The 16,680-nt window shown below is 48.2% G+C and overlaps 1 protein-coding gene across 4 annotated transcripts in view; it reads right to left on the bottom strand.

Moving 5' to 3' along the window:
• Positions 1–3,588: 3,588 nt before the first annotated feature.
• The window catches only part of LOC140119598 (interferon-induced GTP-binding protein Mx-like), a 30,936-nt gene continuing 17,844 nt past the window's right edge, over positions 3,589–16,680 (bottom strand). For all 4 annotated transcript variants that reach the window (XM_072138806.1, XM_072138804.1, XM_072138805.1 and 1 more), the window contains 6 exons: positions 16,351–16,473; positions 9,341–9,482; positions 7,542–7,700; positions 6,616–6,692; positions 5,808–6,020; positions 3,589–4,556 (listed from right to left, as the gene is read on the bottom strand). In XM_072138806.1, coding sequence (XP_071994907.1) covers positions 4,335–4,556; positions 5,808–6,020; positions 6,616–6,692; positions 7,542–7,700; positions 9,341–9,482; positions 16,351–16,473 — 936 coding nt within the window. In that variant the 3' untranslated portion in view covers positions 3,589–4,334. The remainder of the gene's footprint in view (positions 4,557–5,807; positions 6,021–6,615; positions 6,693–7,541; positions 7,701–9,340; positions 9,483–16,350; positions 16,474–16,680) is intronic.

Below are 16,680 nucleotides of genomic sequence, written 5' to 3'. Positions count from 1 at the left end.
TAAGAGTTGTGGCTATGGAGAGTTTGCCAATTAATGCCGCCTTAATTCATGATTTGTTCACATTTTAGATTTAGGTGATATTGGGATTTGCCTGTCCAGGCCTCTCGGCTAGTCTCTGTCTCCAAAGCTGTGGTGATAATAGCTATAACTTTCTTGATGAACTCTAGAAATAGAAAGTAGGGAGAACATCACAGCCCCGCTGCTTGCACAGGTTCAGTGTCCCGCTGCTTGCACAGGTTCAGGGTCCCGCTGCTTGCACAGGTTCAGTGTCCGGCTGCTTGCACAGGTTAAATGTCCCGCTGCTGGTACAGGTTCAGTGTCCTGCTGCTTGCACAGGTTCAGTGTCCGGCTGCTTGCACAGGTTAAATGTCCCGCTGCTGGTACAGGTTCAGTGTCCCGCTGCTTGTACAGGTTAAGTGCCCCGCTGCTTGTACAAGTTAAATGTCCCGCTGCTGGTACAGGTTAAATGTCCCGCTGCTGGTACAGGTTAAGTGCCGCGCTGCTTGTACAGGTTAAGTGTCCCGCTGCTGGTACAGGTTAAGTGTCCCGCTGCTGGTACAGGTTAAGTGCACCGCTGCTTGTACAGGTAAAGTGCCCCGCTGCTTGTACAGGTTAAGTGTCCCGCTGCTTGCACAGGTTAAGTGCCCCGCTGCTTGCACAGGTTAAGTGCCCCGCTGCTTGCACAGGTTAAGTGCCCCGCTGCTTGCACAGGTTAAGTGCCCCACTGCTTGTACAGGTTAAGTGTCCCGCTGCTTGTACAGGTTCAGTGTCCCGCTGCTTGTACAGGTTAAGTGCCCCGCTGCTTATACAGGTTAAGTGCCCCACTGCTTGTACAGGTTAAGTGCCCCGCTGCTTGCATAGGTTCAGTGTCCCGCTTCTTGCATAGGTTGAGTGTCCCGCTGCTTGTAGAGGTTCAGTGTCCCGCTGCTTGTACAGGTACAGTGTCCCGCTGCTTGTACAGGTTAAGTGTCCCGCTGCTTGTACAGGTTAAGTATACACACATACATTTCTGTTAAATGTTCTGCAGCCTATGTACTAGTCAATTATACAGCTTTTTAGCCATCAATATCAAGAACCTCCGAAGGTCCAAACAACCTCTGAAAAGGAAGTATTTTAACCCCGCTAAAATATTAAGTGAAACACAACAAAGCAAAAAACAAACAAACATATGCTTAGGCTACATGCCCTGAAACATAGAATTTGATACAATGGATAGGCCACAGACAAATGGGGTTCACACGGCTGTGATTGGGGTGTTTTTATTTCAACAAAATGTATTTATTGTTACGTTACCTTTACTTTTAAACTTAAATCTATCATAGTTGTCGGCATCCATAACTAAGGCCATGACCCTCACTCACCTTACCATCACCCCAGAACCCACCACCACCAGGGAACTACAATGCAGTTCATCTATAAATGGCTGAAAGTTGGTATTATTGGACTGGGAAAGTTCAAAATCCACATGCTCTCCCAACCCAGTGATGTCAGGCAGCTGTTTTTTTCTCAATTATTATTATTTTCGGGGTCCCAGCCCAACAATCTCTGCTGCTTTTGTTTAATTTTTTTTTTTTAAACAATGTATGGTTTCCCAGCGAAATAACCACAGCCTGCACCCACACCGTGATTTACCACCTATAGGTGGTTGGGTGCTGGATTGTAATCTGCGCTTCCTGGGAACCAGGGCAATGATAAGGGGGTCATCATAAGGCTTTTCCATTAGACAATAACATCACTAGGGTGTATTTCAAGTGAAAAAAATTAAAAAATACAAATTTTACTCAAATAAAAAATTCAAAAACACAAACCATTTTATTCAATTCACCAAATGCATCACCCTATCCTACTTACCCCATCACTCTAGCCCTACCTTACTAGGCCTGTGCTGCTAACATAGACAATGCCCTCAGGATTAATACATATACATTGCCCCCATTCATTTAGATTTTTTTATATGGGCCCTAGGGGCCTACTCTCTGGCACTCCAGTGTAGCCGGTCCCTCTGCGGGGCCATGTCAATAAAAAATGTTCATTATAGGGAGTTTTTAAATAATGGTCCTGTTGGGGGGAGGGAGGGCAATAGAAGAACTACTCTCCCCTCTCTGGGACTATCTGTTACTGCCGCAGTTTGTATACCAAGGCTTAGGGTGATGTCACGTTGACACTGAGCACTTGCTACAGCCAACAACTGCTGCTATAGCAGGTATAACTCTCAACACATCACTGCGGAGCCTTTGTTAGATGTTTGGGCCTTATAATATATAATTAAATCCTTTGCTGATTTATTCTCTGAAGCTCATAGTCCCAGTGGGACAGGTCCTTCTCCTTCAGTAAGATACTTTCCAGATTCACAGTACAGAATCATTTACTATATACTTTTGGGTCTTGAATGACCCCACCTATGGAAGAGAGGAAGGGTCCTAGAAGAGTCTGAGGATACCTGGGCCACCGGCCGAGTCACTGGCTTGAGGTTCTAGATCACAAATCCTGGGTCTCAGTTACAGGGACACCTGTATTCTGGAGAGGGGGATTGTAGATGGTAGACACAGGAGGACGTCTCCTATAAGTAACAGATGATGTGTGCCCTTCCTAAGGGCCGTTATATAAGGTCTGCCGCAGTAGTGGGGACATTTTTGTGTCGGTCACATGATAGGAATTTGTGAACATGTGTCATGTTGTAACAGGTGCTCCCGCGACCCACGTCTTGGGTCGCGGGCTCCCCCATGCCCCACTCTGTGCCCCGTCCCCCCGTCACCTGGTCTCACCTGTCCACTTTCCTGTGTCTGATCCGACTCCCGGAAATTTAAAGGGCCAGCGCACCATTGATTGGTACTGGCCATTCCCACAATCCCTTTTAATCCAGCCTCGCTATGCACACCCCGCCAGATCTTTGCAACGTTTTGTCCTAAATGTGCTAAAGCCCAGGAGCCCTCTCCATGCACTCGCGGCCTACCTGTAACATGCATTCTCTTCATAGGTTGTGAAAGAGTTAAATTGTGTTGCAAGAACAAGCACTTACATGCACCAGGAAGTCTGGCGGACCTGAGCGAGGAAGTGACACATGCAGAAAATCGGGTGGCGACACCTAGGACCCAATGGGGCACATACCCGCCGATGTGCATTGTTCAACCGGAATGCCCTGTGCCGCGATTCACTAAGATCATGCATGTGTCTCTTCCCCGCTCAGGTCCCCGGAGTTCACCTTCTTCTTCCTGGTGCATGTAAGTGCTTGATCTTGCGATACAATTTAAATGTTAAATCCCGCGCTCAGTCCGAATCAGTTGAATCATCCGACAGCAGCCCCCCGATTTCTGCCGCATGAAAGCAGTGCAGCTGCACCAAAATCCAATCCAGTGCAACACAATCCTCAGCTAAATACCTGTCACAGCGGCGCAAATCTCGAAAACGTTGGCAAGTCCAACCGAAATGCGATCCACGGACCCTTAGTAAATAATCCCCAATATACCAAAAAATGTTACCAATACAAGTTAGAACAAATTAGAACACAAATAAAAACAAATTAACACGGCCTCATGCAGCAAAACTTAAAAAGATCTTTTGAAACTTGGAAAATGGAAACAAAGAAACTTTTACGGAAGTGGTTTTATTGTGCAATCAAAATAAAACTAACAAAACATACTTACATATATGTTTGTTATGCACCAACACTGTGAATAAAGGGTTTTTAGAGTTTACAAAGCTCCTCCTCCTGGTGCACATTATGCTGTCTGGGGTTACAGAGCTCCGCCTCCTGGTGCACATTACGATGTCTGGGATTACAAAGCTCCACCTCCCGGTGCACAGTACGCTGTCTGGGATTACAAAGCTCCGCCTCCCGGTGCACATTATGATGTCTGAGATTACAAAGCTCCGCCTATTGGTGCACATTACGATGTCTGGGATTACAAAGCTCCACCTCCCGGTGCACATTATGATGTCTGGGATTACAAAGCTCCTCCTCCTGGTGCACATTATGCTGTCTGGGGTTACAGAGCTCCGCCTCCTGGTGCACATTATGCTGTCTGGGGTTACAAAGCTCCGCCTCCTGGTGCACATTACGATGTCTGGGATTACAAAGCTCCACCTCCCGGTGCACATTATGATGTCTGGGATTACAAAGCTCCGCCTATTGGTGCACATTACGATGTCTGGGATTACAAAGCTCCACCTCCCGGTGCACATTACGCTTTCTGGATTACAAAGTTGCACCATATTGCTCATTGAGAAAATGTGTTGAAACTACCAAGACCGGTAACCTTATGTGACTCCTGTAACTAAAAAGCATATTCAGTATCTTAAAGTAACAGTATTACTGTTTTATCCTTCCCACTGTTTCAAAATTTTTGCAGTCGTTCCCGGGCGAGTCGTAGCCTCTGAATCTGATCCTTCAGCTTCTGTCTCTCTCCAGACAGGCCGTCTCTTTCTTCCAGGAGATCCGTCCTGTTCCGTTCTTCTACCAGGCGGATCATTTCATATTGTAAGTGGTTCTTAAACTCATATAATATGTAATGCTGGATAATCAGAGGGACTTGATTGGACAAGCGATTGGTGGTGTTCTGGAAGGGATGGAAATAACAATCATTACTGCAAACTTTCCTGCCTGTACACATGATGGGAGAATACAGACACCTCTATAATAAAAGATAAATATATAGAAGGCAGGAGCTGCAATTCATTTATGTATTTTTGTCTGATGATGCCGCTTGTGTGCATGAACATTTATTGCTGCTACATATAATTAAGACTGGTATTTTCCTTGCTTGTATGTATTTGTGTGGTATATTCCCTGCTTGTATGTATTTGTGTGGTATATTCCCTGCTTGTATGTATGTATGTGCAGTATATTCTATGTTTGTATATATTTACATGCAGTATATTCCCTGCTTGTAAGTATGTATGTGTGTAGTATATTCCTTGCCTGTATATATGTATGTGTGTAGTATATTTCCTGCTTGTATGTAGTTATTTGTGTGGTATATTTCCTGCTTGTATATATGCATGTGTGTTGTATATTCCCTGCTTGTATATATGCATGTGTGTGGTATATTCCCTGCTTGTGTATATATGCACGTCTGTAGTATATCCCCTGCTTGTATATATGCATGTGTGTAGTATATCCCCTGCTTGTATGTAATTATTTGTGTGGTATATTCCCTGCTTGTATATATGTATGTGTGTGGTATAATCCCTGCTTATATATATGTATGTGTGTGGTATAATCCCTGCTTATATATATGTATGTGTGTGGTATATTCCCTGCTTGTATATATGTATGTGTGTGGTATATTCCCTGCTTGTATGTAGTTATCTCTGTGGTATATTCCCTGCTTGTATATATGTATGTGTGTGGTATAATCCCTGCTTGTATATATGAATGTGTGTGGTATATTCCCTGCTTGTATGTATGTGCAGTATATTCCCTGCATGTATGTATGTGTGCGGTATATTAGTTGCTGGTACATTTACAGTATATTACCAGTATGAGGTTATTGAATATAGGGTGTGCGTATAAATATTTATCTGCCCCCATTTTTGAGTATATATTTTGTATATATAGTTTGTGTTAATATGTGTTTTTGCAATTGTAGCATATAAATCATATATATGTAATGCAATATATGTGTGTATATCTGTGTAGAATACATATACAGTGTATTTGTGTGTATTTCTGTAGCATAAATCTGTATTCTGAAGTATAATGTGTGGGTTAGAGTTTAGGTATATGGGGCCCCGTTCCTAAGTTTGCCCCGAGTCTTGTTACACCCCAGTGATTGACTCTCACACTGTGGGTCCTACTAGTGTCTCACCTGGAAATATGCGGCCAGGTGAGAGGTCAGCTCATTCATGGACAGCTGCTTCTGGTCCTGCACAACGTTACCCCTCTCCGCGGCTCTTTGAGCTGACAAAGCCTCACAGTACAGAGAGTCCTGGCAATGGATGATTTTCTCCATATTGAATTGCAATGTGATCATGTCCTGCGCCCCCTTCTTCTGCTTGTGAGAAACATCTTCAATGTTTTCCTAGAAGCAGAAAAATGCAAATATTAATCAGATATGGAAATAAAGAGAGAGAGATATATGTGTGTTATTGCCCTCATTGAAAGACCTATGTGAGGCTGCCATCTATAGTGGTCTCCAGACAGCCGGAAACCTCGAGCCTGATTGGATAAATCTTCATTGATTGTGCGTGATTACGGGTTTTTGCAGGGTGCTGTGGCAGATGTGGGTTGTTCTGTCAAGGCTATCACTGTCAATAACCAGAGGCCATAGAATCCCCCAAGCTCAATGCGCCGGATGTCCCTGAAATATTGACAGAGACTATAGTTGGAATCTCGAACTGGTCTGACCTGGCGGAGATCGCGTTTGTGGCCTAGCCCCTTGGAAGATCTGGGCTGTGGTGGTGTGGTGCGCAATCTCCACCGTCCGTTGATGGGGGATCTCTGTGGCAATTACGCATTTGTGTCCTAGCGTTGGCCACACTAGATGACAATGGGCCAATCTCATGTCCCCGATGACATATGGTGAAACCAGGGATGTCTTTCCGTTCATCTGCCTTCCAAAAAATGGCAGACAATTTAACAGAAATAGTAAAGGATTTTGACAGCAGGAACCTTACCATGGCAACATGATAAAGATTCTGGAACTGAGCGAAACATTTTGAGGCCACGTCTTCAAAACATTTCAGGATGAGTTCTAGAGAAAGAGAAAATGGATGAAATATACTGTAAGTTATCTCTCACTCACTCTCCCTGCATGTCTCTGTCTCTCACTCTCCCTGCCTGTCTCTCAGTTACTCACTCTTCCTGACTGTCTCTCTCTCACTCACTGTTCCTGCCTCTCACTCACTCTCCCTGCCTGTCTCTGTCTCTCACTCTCCCTGCCTGTCTCTCAGTTACTCACTCTTCCTGACTGTCTCTCTCTCACTCACTCCCTCTTCCTGCCTGTCTCTCACCCACTCTCACTGACTTCTTCTTTGTCATTCACTCACCCTGCCTGTCTCTCTCTCACTCTCTCTGCCTGTATCTCACTCTCACTGCCTGTTTCTTTGTCCCTCACTATTCCTGTCTGTCACTCATTCTCCCTGCCTGTCTCTCACTCTCCCTGCTTGTCTCTTTGTCTCTCACTCTTCCTGTCTGTCACTCATTCTCCCTGCCGATCTCTCACTCTACCTGCCTGTCTCTCACTCACTCTCCCTGCCTGTCTCTTTGTCTCTCACTCTTCCTGCCTGTCACTCATTCTCCCTGCCTGTCTCTCACTCACTCTACCTGCCTGTCTCTCACTCTCCCTGCCTGTCTCTTTGTCTCTCAGTCTTCCTGGCTGTCACTCTTTCTCCCTGCCTGTCTCTCACTCTCCCCACCTGTTTTACTACACACAGCCTGTTGTGCAAGGCTTCATTGGAATTGTAGTCTCCGCCTGTAAGCAATAAACATGTCAATACAATTTATTTGTACCTATCTTTTTATAGTGCTGTACCCATCATAAGCAAGTGTAATATACTGTACATACCAAATACCAAAAATGTCCCCCAATAAATGATCTTACCAGTGACTTCATGCAGCAGTTGCGTAGCCGGCACTTGAAAGGTCACAACATGTTTCCTCATAATGTTCTCAAATTTCTTGTAGTTGATGAAGCCAACAAGTTCACGGCCTCGGTACAGATTCTCATAGACGTCCTTTTCTTTTCTCATCTCATTCACAACTGGAATGATTAGACATCATATTAATCCAAAACCATTATTATACATTTCAGCAAAGATAGAAATCTAACAGTCAAGATGGAGTCTGATCAGAGCAGACAGGAGTCCACACTGCAAGGAAATCAGCTTTAGGTGCACCTTTTAACATAGACACAATTCTGTCGAGTAGCAGTAATAAATCTGGAGCACGGTCCGACACGGCACAGGAACACCACTTTTTGGCACAAAACTGGTGCAGACACTTCATAAATACACATGCAAGTAGTTCACACGTTCTTTTCAGTGCAAAGTTACACAGAAAGGGGCTCATTTACTTAGCAACAGAAATAGAGGGGGGGGGGGCGTCGTCGATTTGGACTGAGCGCCGGATTTAACTTTCAAATTGTGTCGCAAGACAATGCACTCACATGCACCGGGAAGAAGAAGGTGAACTCCGGGGACCTGAGCGGGGAAGCGACACATGCAGGATATCGGGCGCACGATCTTAGTGACTCCCCGCACACTGCATTATACACGGACAATGCACTTACATGCACCGGGAAGAAGAAGGTGAACTCCAGGGACCTGAGCGGGGAAGTGACACATGCAGGATATCGGGCGCACGATCTTAGTGACTCCCCGCACAGCTCATTATACACGGACAATGCACTTACATGCACCAGGAAGAAGAAGGTGAACTCCGGGGACCTGAGCGGGGAAGCGACACATGCAGGATATCGGGTGCACGATCTTAGTGACTCCCCGCACAGCGCATTATACACGGACAATGCACTTACATGCACCGGGAAGAAGAAGGTGAACTCCGGGGACCTGAGCGGGGAAGCGACACATGCAGGATATCGGGCGCACGATCTTAGTGACTCCCCGCACACTGCATTATACACGGACAATGCACTTACATGCACCGGGAAGAAGAAGGTGAACTCCAGGGACCTGAGCGGGGAAGTGACACATGCAGGATATCGGGCGCACGATCTTAGTGACTCCCCGCACAGCTCATTATACACGGACAATGCACTTACATGCACCAGGAAGAAGAAGGTGAACTCCGGGGACCTGAGCGGGGAAGCGACACATGCAGGATATCGGGTGCACGATCTTAGTGACTCCCCGCACAGCGCATTATACACGGACAATGCACTTACATGCACCAGGAAGAAGAAGGTGAACTCCGGGGACCTGGGCGGGGAAGCCACACATGCAGGATATCAAGCGCAGGATCTTAGTGACTCCCCGCACAGCTCATTATACACGGACAATGCACTTACATGCACCAGGAAGATGAAGGTGAACTCCGGGGACCTGAGCGGTGAAGCGACACATGCAGGATATCGAGGGCACGATCTTAGTGACTCCCCGCACAGCTCATTATACACGGACAATGCACTTACATGCACCAGGAAGAAGAAGGTGAACTCCGGGGACCTGAGCGGGGAAGCGACACATGCAGGATATGGGGCACAGGATCTTAGTGACTCCCCGCACAGCGCATTATACACGGACAATGCACTTTCTGTGAACTCCAGCGGATGGGTAAGTAAATGTGCCCCAAAACATCCACACAATACCCCTGTTTGTGAAAGTGGCAACAACAAAAAATTTCTGGTTGCGCTATGCAAGGGCTTCGCTGCTCCACACTTACATTCTGCACACGAATTCTTGATTTCTCTTTCCCATGAATCAAAAAGTTTTCTTAAATTTTTGAAAAGTTTTAACTCCTCGCTGTCTCCTTCTTCATCCCCATTCACAACTTTTAATATTCCATCATCGAAATCTCGGATTCTCTGAAAAAAAATTTAAAAAATCCCCTTGCCAATTAAACCTTATCATTATTCATAGGTATAAAATGCACTCACACGAAAACACAAAAACTCCCATAGAGATCAAAATGTGAGAAAATTTGGCCGTTAGGGGCTGGATCTGATAATGGTCGGTCTCAGTTATGAAGGCCCTTATGGTGGGACATGACGTAACGTAACGATTTGGGGAGCCATTGTATGGGGCATCTCTAGTGGTGAAATGCTGCACCCTTTTTATGTGGTGAGGTGGGGAGCCATAGAATAGGACATTTAGTTACCCCTAGAAGTTATGGAAGTACACACTGCCCCCTGCTGGTGTGATAATATGGGGGGTCGTATCATAGGACAGTCAGTCACCTCTCTTAGTGATAGGAGGATACACTGCCCCCTGCTGGTGTAATGATGTGAGGGAGCTATGACAAAGGATATGCAGTTTCCCTTAGAAGTGATAGGAGAACACACTGCTCCCTTCTTGTGTCATGATGTGGAGCAGCCATTGTATAGGACAGTCACCCCTAGTAGTGGTAGGAGGACACACTGCCCTTCGGGGTCATCAGGCCCACCTGTGTGCCCTGACGCCTATTAGTCCCACCATTGCAGTGACCCAGTTCCCATCACTGAGTTTGCTGACCAACACTCCCCTCCGCTCCGGATGTGTCGGGACTTCAACTCTGTGTCCGGAGAGGGCGCCTATAGAATTACATAACAGGATGGTGTAGAGCGCTATTAGCTCTCTGCATCATCACTGTTCCCCTGTAGCTGTGATGCCGACAGACGTGGGAGGATGATGTCATCATCTGCCAGCATCACAGCCACAGAGGATGATAAGAAGAGGAGAGAGGCTAAGGAACGGGGACAGGTGAGTATTGGGTGCTTATTATTTAAAATTCTTTTGAAATAAGGAAAAGAGGATGAGTGCGTGGGGAACAATATGGAGGGGGTATGAGAGAGGTGCCACAATATGGAGGGGGTATGAGAGAGGTGCCACAATATGGAGGGGGTATGAGAGAGGTCCCACAATATGGAGGGGGTATGAGAGAGGTCCTACAATATGGAGGGGGTATGAGAGAGGTCCCACAATATGTAGGGGGTATGAGAGAGGTCCCACAATGTGTAGGGGGTATGAGAGAGGTGCCACAATATGGAGGGGGTATGAGAGGGGACCCACAATGTGTAGGGGGTATGAGAGAGGTGCCACAATATGGAGGGGGTATGAGAGAGGTCCCACAATATGGAGGGGGTATGAGAGAGGTCCTACAATATGGAGGGGGTATGAGAGAGGTCCCACAATATGAAGGGGGTATGAGAGAGGTGCCACAATATGGAGGGGGTATGAGAGAGGTGCCACAATATGGAGGGGGTATGAGAGAGGTGCCACAATATGGAGGGGGTATGAGAGAGGTCCCACAATATGGAGGGGGTATGAGAGAGGTCCTACAATATGGAGGGGGTATGAGAGAGGTCCCACAATATGTAGGGGGTATGAGAGAGGTCCCACAATATGGAGGGGGTATGAGAGAGGTGCCACAATATGGAGGGGGTATGAGAGAGGTGCCACAATATGGAGGGGGTATGAGAGGGGTCCCACAATATGTAGGGGGTATGAGAGAGGTGCCACAATATGGAGGGGGTATGAGAGAGGTCCCACAATATGGAGGGGGTATGAGAGAGGTCCCACAATATGGAGGGGGTATGAGAGAGGTCCCACAATATGGAGGGGGTATGAGAGAGGTCCCACAATATGGAGGGGGTATGAGAGAGGTCCCACAATATGAAGGGGTATGAGAGAGGTCCCACAATATGGAGGGGGTATGAGAGAGGTGCCACAATATGAAGGGGGTATGAGAGGGGACCCACAATATGGAGGGGGTATGAGAGAGGTCCCACAATATGAAGGGGGTATGAGAGAGGTCCCACAATATGAAGGGGGTATGAGAGAGGTCCCACAATATGAAGGGGGTATGAGAGAGGTGCCACAATATGGAGGGGGTATGAGAGGGGACCCACAATGTGGAGGGGGTATGAGAGAGGTCCCACAATATGAAGGGGGTATGAGAGAGGTCCCACAATATGGAGGGGGTATGAGAGGGGACCCACAATGTGTAGGGGGTATGAGAGAGGTCCCACAATATGGAGGGGGTATGAGAGAGGTGCCACAATATGGAGGGGGTATGAGAGAGGTGCCACAATATGGAGGGGGTATGAGAGAGGTGCCACAATATGGAGGGGGTATGAGAGAGGTGCCACAATATGGAGGGGGTATGAGAGAGGTGCCACAATATGGAAGGGGTATGAGAGAGGTGCCACAATATGGAAGGGGTATGAGAGAGGTGCCACAATATGGAGGGGGTATGAGAGAGGTCCCACAATATGGAGGGGGGTATGAGAGAGGTCCCACAATATGGAGGGGGTATGAGAGAGGTGCCACAATATGGAGGGGGTATGAGAGAGGTGCCACAAAATGGAGGGGGTATGAGAGAGGTGCCACAATATGGAGGGGGTATGAGAGAGGTGCCACAATATGGAGGGGGTATGAGAGAGGTGCTACAATATGGAGGGGGTATGAGAGAGGTGCCACAATATGGAGGGGGTATGAGAGAGGTGCCACAATATGGAGGGGGTATGAGAGAGGTGCCACAATATGGAGGGGGTATGAGAGAGGTCCCACAATATGGAGGGGGTATGAGAGGGGACCCACAATATGGAGGGGGTATGAGAGAGGTCCCACAATATGAAGGGGGTATGAGCGAGGTCCCACAATATGGAGGGGGTATGAGAGAGGTGCCACAATATGGAGGGGGTATGAGAGAGGTACCACAATATGGAGGGGGTATGAGAGAGGTCCCACAATATGGAGGGGGTATGAGAGGGGACCCACAATATGGAGGGGGTATGAGAGAGGTGCCACAATATGGAGGGGGTATGAGAGAGGTCCCACAATATGGAGGGGGTATGAGAGAGGTGCCACAATATGGAGGGGGTATGAGAGAGGTCCCACAATATGGAGGGGGTATGAGAGAGGTCCCACAATATGGAGGGGGTATGAGAGAGGTCCCACAATATGGAGGGGGTATGAGAGAGGTCCCACAATATGGAGGGGGTATGAGAGGGGACCCACAATATGTAGGGGGTATGAGAGAAGTCCCACAATATGGAGGGGGTATGAGAGAGGTCCCACAATATGGAGGGGGTATGAGAGAGTTGCCACAATATGGAGGGGGTATGAGAGGGGACCCACAATATGGAGGGGGTATGAGAGAGGTGCCACAATATGGAGGGGGTATGAGAGAGGTCCTACAATATGGAGGGGGTATGAGAGAGGTCCCACAATATGGAGGGGGTATGAGAGAGGTCCCACAATATGGAGGGGGTATGAGAGAGGTCCCACAATATGGAGGGGGTATGAGAGGGGACCCACAATATGGAGGGGGTATGAGAGAGGTCCCACAATATGGAGGGGGTATGAGAGAGGTCCCACAATATGGAGGGGGTATGAGAGGGGACCCACAATATGGAGGGGGTATGAGAGAGGTCCCACAATATGGAGGGGGTATGAGAGAGGTCCCACAATATGGAGGGGGTATGAGAGAGGTCCCACAATATGGAGGGGGTATGAGAGAGGTCCCACAATATGGAGGGGGTATGAGAGAGGTCCCACAATATGGAGGGGGTATGAGAGAGGTCCCACAATATGGAGGGGGTATGAGAGGGGACCCACAATATGGAGGGGGTATGAGAGAGGTCCCACAATATGGAGGGGGTATGAGAGAGGTCCCACAATATGGAGGGGGTATGAGAGAGGTCCCACAATATGGAGGGGGTATGAGAGAGGTCCCACAATATGGAGGGGGTATGAGAGAGGTGCCACAATATGGAGGGGGTATGAGAGAGGTCCCACAATATGGAGGGGGTATGAGAGGGGACCCACAATATGGAGGGGGTATGAGAGAGGTGCCACAATATGGAGGGGGTATGAGAGAAGTGCCACAATATGGAGGGGGTATGAGAGAGGTGCCACAATATGGAGGGGGTATGAGAGAGGTGCCACAATATGGAGGGGGTATGAGAGAGGTCCCACAATATGGAGGGGGTATGAGAGAGGTCCCACAATATGGAGGGGGTATGAGAGAGGTCCCACAATATGGAGGGGGTATGAGAGAGGTCCCACAATATGGAGGGGGTATGAGAGAGGTCCCACAATATGGAGGGGGTATGAGAGAGGTCCCACAATATGGAGGGGGTATGAGAGAGGTCCCACAATATGGAGGGGGTATGAGAGAGGTCCCACAATATGGAGGGGGTATGAGAGAGGTCCCACAATATGGAGGGGGTATGAGAGAGGTCCTACAATATGGAGCGGGTATGAGAGAGGTCCTACAATATGGAGGGGGTATGAGAGAGGTCCCACAATATGGAGGGGGTATGAGAGAGGTCCCACAATATGGAGGGGGTATGAGAGGGGACCCACAATATGAAGGGGGTATGAGAGAGGTCCTACAATATGGAGTGGGTATGAGAGGGGTCCCACAATATGGAGTGGGTATGAGAGGGGACCCACAATATGGAGGGGGTATGAGAAGGGACCCACAATATGGAGGGGGTATGAGAGGGGACCCACAATATGGAGGGGGTATGAGAGGGGACCCACAATATGGAGGGGGTATGAGAGAGGTCCCACAATATGGAGGGGGTATGAGAGGGGACCTACAATATGGAGGGGGTATGAGAGAGGTCCTACAATATGGAGGGGGTATGAGAGGGGACCCACAATATGGAGGGGGTATGAGAGAGGTGCCACAATATGGAGGGGGTATGAGAGAGGTGCCACAATATGGAGGGGGTATGAGAGAGGTCCCACAATATGGAGTGGGTATGAGAGAGGTCCCACAATATGGAGGGGGTATGAGAGAGGTCCCACAATATGGAGGGGGTATGAGAGAGGTCCCACAATATGAAGGGGGTATGAGAGAGGTGCCACAATATGGAGGGGGTATGAGAGAGGTGCCACAATATGGAGGGGGTATGAGAGAGGTCCCACAATATGGAGGGGGTATAAGAGAGGTGCCACAATATGGAGGGGGTATGAGAGAGGTCCCACAATATGGAGGGGGTATGAGAGAGGTGCCACAATATGGAGGGGGTATGAGAGAGGTGCCACAATATGGAGGGGGTATGAGAGAGGTGCCACAATATGGAGGGGGTATGAGAGAGGTCCCACAATATGGAGGGGGTATGAGAGAGGTCCCACAATATGGAGGGGGTATGAGAGAGGTGCCACAATATGGAGGGGGTATGAGAGAGGTGCCACAATATGGAGGGGGTATGAGAGAGGTGCCACAATATGGAGGGGGTATGAGAGGGGACCCACAATATGGAGGGGGTATGAGAGAGGTCCCACAATATGGAGGGGGTATGAGAGAGGTCCCACAATATGGAGGGGGTATGAGAGAGGTGCCACAATATGGAGGGGGTATGAGAGGGGACCCACAATATGGAGGGGGTATGAGAGGGGACCCACAATATGGAGGGGGTATGAGAGAGGTCCTACAATATGGAGGGGGTATGAGAGGGGACCCACAATATGGAGGGGGTATGAGAGAGGTCCTACAATATGGAGGGGGTATGAGAGGGGACCCACAATATGGAGGGGGTATGAGAGAGGTCCCACAATATGGAGGGGTGTATAAGAGGGGACCCACAATATGGAGGGGGTATGAGAGGGGACCCACAATATGGAGGGGGTATGAGAGGGGACCCACAATATGGAGGGGGTATGAGAGAGGTCCCACAATATGGAGGGGGTATGAGAGAGGTGCCACAATATGGAGGGGTGTATAAGAGGGGACCCACAATATGGAGGGGGTATGAGAGGGGACCCACAATATGGAGGGGGTATGAGAGGGGACCCACAATATGGAGGGGGTATGAGAGAGGTCCCACAATATGGAGGGGTGTATAAGAGGGGCCAACATTATGGGAGAGGATTCTCCAGATGTGCCTAAAATGCATTTTAAGACACAATTCAATCACATCTTGTGCACACGGTCTCGCGCTCACATTATGGGGCAAATTTATCAAGGTGTCTGAAAGTCAGAATATTCTTAGTTGCCCATTCAATTACAGCTCAGCTTTCATTTTACCAGTGCTCATGAACATTTTAAATGGGAGCTGTGATTGGTTGCCATGTGTTTTGGGATGCAATTTACCTGATACATTTGCTGTGCCTTTCAAAAAGCAATGAAAGCGTATTCTATAAATGTGGCCTTAGAGTATACAGGTAATATTTCCATGTCGCAGCAGGTGGACCCCCAGAATCTATTTCACTGGGTGGGCCCCCCCACCCCCCACCCCCCACCCCAGTCTGAGCCTGCTGCCCTCTGCTGGGGTGATGATGTGGGGCCATGGTATAGGACAGTCACCCCTAGTAGTGGTAGGAGGACACACTGCCCCCTGCTGGTGTGATGATGTGTTAGTAATTGTATAGACTGTTACCCCTAGTAGTGGTAGGAGGACACACTGCCCCCTGCTGGTGTGATGATGTGTTAGTAATTGTATAGACTGTTACCCCTAGTAGTGGTAGGAGGACACCCTGCTCTCTGCTAGTGTGATGATGTGGGGGGCCGTGACATACCCTTATTAGTGATACACACTATTAGTGATACTTGCAGGAGATCTTGGGGTTACATGTGCCACCATCTGCTGGGTAATCCAGAATAATCCAAGTTGGATCTAAGTGTGTATTTATAGAGGAACCCGGCTGAAAGTGTTCACTCTCCCTGGAGCATAAAACTCTGATTTGACATATCTAATACTGGATTTGATTGACCCCCTGATCCCTTTGAAACTCACTTACTGCTATAATAAACTGCGCCTTCTCCTCCTCTGAGTCAGGGACGCCACTGCCGATCCTCCGGAGCTGCTCCTCGGCCTCTCGGAGCTTACTCCGGATCTGCTGATCTATACTGGGCAATGTTTTCTGAAATAGGAAATGTTACTTCTTATCTAAATAGAGAATGAGAACAACAGGTACATTCCCCTATAACAGTAGTGGCGAACCTATGGCACGGGGGGCCAGAGGTGGCACTCAGAGCCCTTTCTGTGGGCACCCAGGTCCTCATCATAGAGTTCATAAGACAGGACCCATGGCCTCCTCCTGCAGTCCCAGGCCACACAAAACATTGAG

Source organism: Engystomops pustulosus, chromosome 2 (genome assembly GCF_040894005.1).
Source record: "Engystomops pustulosus chromosome 2, aEngPut4.maternal, whole genome shotgun sequence".
Taxonomy (NCBI): Eukaryota; Metazoa; Chordata; class Amphibia; order Anura; family Leptodactylidae; genus Engystomops; species Engystomops pustulosus.
This window is presented reverse-complemented; position numbering and strand designations above follow the sequence as displayed.